The sequence below is a fragment of the Chrysochloris asiatica genome, unplaced genomic scaffold, assembly GCF_000296735.1.
Source record: "Chrysochloris asiatica unplaced genomic scaffold, ChrAsi1.0 scaffold00306, whole genome shotgun sequence".
Classification (NCBI taxonomy): Eukaryota; Metazoa; Chordata; class Mammalia; order Afrosoricida; family Chrysochloridae; genus Chrysochloris; species Chrysochloris asiatica.
The window spans coordinates 160,905-163,681 of NW_006408824.1; the positions used below are offsets into that span (position 1 = coordinate 160,905).

Here is a 2,777-nt window from a genome sequence, read left to right on the forward strand (position 1 = left end):
GGACCCTACCCAGAGAAGCACTGATGCCTGAAATGGAGGCAGAGATGATGACGTGGAGCGATGGAGCAGCTGGAGACTTTAGATCCAGAGAGGGAGAGCGACTGTGTGCTGAAGATCTGGGAGGTATGGAGGGGATTGTAACCATGGCAATGAGATGATATGCGATAGAATGAATGTAAAATTAATATTCTCCCAGGTAAACTATCACATAATTCACAATAAAACATTTAAGAAAAAAAAGAAGACCCTAGAGAACCTCCAGAAGGATCCTAGACCCACACCAGGCATATGAGCCATAGGGCTGGGGGCTTGTTACAGTAGCAGCAAACTCACCCACTGGCCAGGTGGTTCTCACCCTTGGGTGGGTGGGGGCATTGTAAAACCCAAATCTGTGGCTCTATCCCATGAGCTGCCAATTCAACAGGTCTGGGTCAGGATCTGAGAATCTGCATATCTAGTATGTTCCTATGTGAAATGGATACAGCTGGTCTGGGGACCATACTGTTCATTGAAATTAAGGCAGGAACCCCAAATACCTGAAAAGCTCTATAAAGAAACTACTACTTGTCACTGATTTGGAGTAGCTGACAGTCTGAGGAAGGACCCATCAGTATGAGAAGCCTGCAAGGTCATGATGGCAGGGTTCTTAGGTTTTCCTCTGTCTTCTACAGTTTTCAAGGTTCAGCGGTACAGTTATAATGAACTTCATAACTATAATTTCTAACTTGAGAAAAACAAAACATAAAAGCTTACAGTGCTAAACAAGCAGTAGTTTACTTTTTCATCGTAACAACTAGAAGGGGTGGGAGACCTCCAAAGCAATGAGATTAGGCCTATGTTTGGCGGAAGGCTGTGCTAGAAATATCCATTTCCAGCCCAGAAGATAACAAAGGCTATGGGAGAGAGATATCACTTCCCTTTTCCCTTGTCTGCCAGCCCCAAGGCCATGATGGCTTACCTGGTGCACATCCCTTCTGTAGCCTGCATCATTGTTGCTGCCCCCGATGACATACAGCTTGTTGAGGAGGGTAGCCATGCCATGCCAGGCCCGCCGCACTGGCCCATCTGCCAGGTTGTGCCAGGCATTGCTGCCCGGGTCATAGCAGTGAGTCTCCCTCAGGTAGTCCTCTCCTCTTCGGCCACAGGTGACGTACATCTTCCCCTCTAGCGCTGCACCAGCATGGGCATATACCTGTGTAGCACCAAGAAGCAGTGAAGGAAAGATGAGTTTCCATGAGGAGGGTAGCCAGACAGTGGAGCCAAGGCTCTCTGAATCTGCACAAAGACTGGTTATAGTCCCACACCCACCTACTGCATCAGACTCTACCAGTTTCCCAGTCTGGAGACTCAATCCCATCTTTACATCCTGACAGAATGCTCTCTGGATTTTCAATGGATTCCAAAAGTTCAAGGAATAATTCTATAATCTTTCCATTCCACTTTTCCATAAACCTTCTGAAGTCTCATAATATGAGGGTAAGTCAAAAAGTTCTACCATAGTGCTTCATTCTGTTGTGCATAGAATCACTATGAGTCGAAACTGACTCAATAGCACTTAAAAACAACAGCAGCATTCCTTTACACATCCCTGTAAGACTGAACTCAGTACCAGGTACGTAGTAAAAAATTCATTGCTGTTGAGTTGATTTTTGTCTCACAGTGAATCTATAGGATAGAATTGCTCTCACAGAGTTGCCAAGGCTATAAATCTTTAAGGAAACTGACTGTCACATCTTTCTCCTATAGAACTGCTAATGGATTTGAACCGTTAAACATTTGGTTAGCAGCTGAGCACTCTGTGACAGGAGGGGTCCAATCTAGGTACATAATGTGTATTCAATAAACAAATTACTGAATAACTGATTACAGTTAAATTAAAATTTTTTAAAGTACTGCTACAAAATCATGCTGTTGTTAGGAAGGTTTGAGTAGACTCTGACTCATAGCAACCCTATGCACAACACAAGGAATCACTACTTGGTCTTGTACCACCCTCACAATTGTTATAATGAGCTCACTATTGCAGCCACTGCGTCAATCCATCTCATTGGTAGATCTTCCTCTTTTCCAAGGACATTCTATTTTACCCAGCATGATGCCCTTCTCCAGACAACATGTCAAAAGTACATGAGATGAAGCAGTTCCATCCTAGTTTCTATAGACCATTCTGGCTGTACTTCATCCATGACAGATATTTATTTGTTCTTTCGGCATTTTTGGTATTTTCAATATTCTTTGCCAACACCATAATTCAAATGCATCAGCTCTCATTCTGTCTTCCTTATTCGTTGTCCAGCTTTCACATCATATGAGGTGAATGAAGACACTATGGCTTAGATCCTCAAAATAACATCTTTGCTCTTTAACACTTGCGAGAGATCTGGAGCAGATTTGCCCAATGCAATATATCCTTTGATTCTTTTTTTTTAATTGTTTTTGATTCTTCTTTTTTTTAAAAAATTTATTATGAATTGAGTGAAGGTTTATAGAGTAGATCATCAGCTTTATATTCAACAAATCACTCAATTCACTTCATCTAAAAGACTGCAACCTCTCATAAATTATAATATCACTTTTCCCACTTCCTCATTATGTTTCCTCTTTCCATTCCTACTTCTTTCCCAACTTTACTGAACTTGGTCCAAGGCATTAGCAAAAAGCAAGGCTCTAAGACTGTGGCACTGTGGGTTAATACACTGGACTGCAGTCTTTTGAACTGCAAGGTCAGCAGTTCAAGCTTACCAGCCGCTCCTTGGAAACCCTATACAGGGTCGCTA

The 2,777-nt window shown here is 42.5% G+C and overlaps 1 protein-coding gene across 1 annotated transcript in view; it reads right to left on the minus strand.

The window, feature by feature from the left end:
• KLHL22 (kelch-like family member 22) overlaps positions 1 to 2,777 on the minus strand; it is a 70,719-nt gene that overhangs the window by 6,643 nt on the left and 61,299 nt on the right. Inside the window, exon 5 of the mRNA XM_006874916.1 lies at positions 959 to 1,192. Coding sequence (XP_006874978.1) covers positions 959 to 1,192 — 234 coding nt within the window. The remainder of the gene's footprint in view (positions 1 to 958; positions 1,193 to 2,777) is intronic.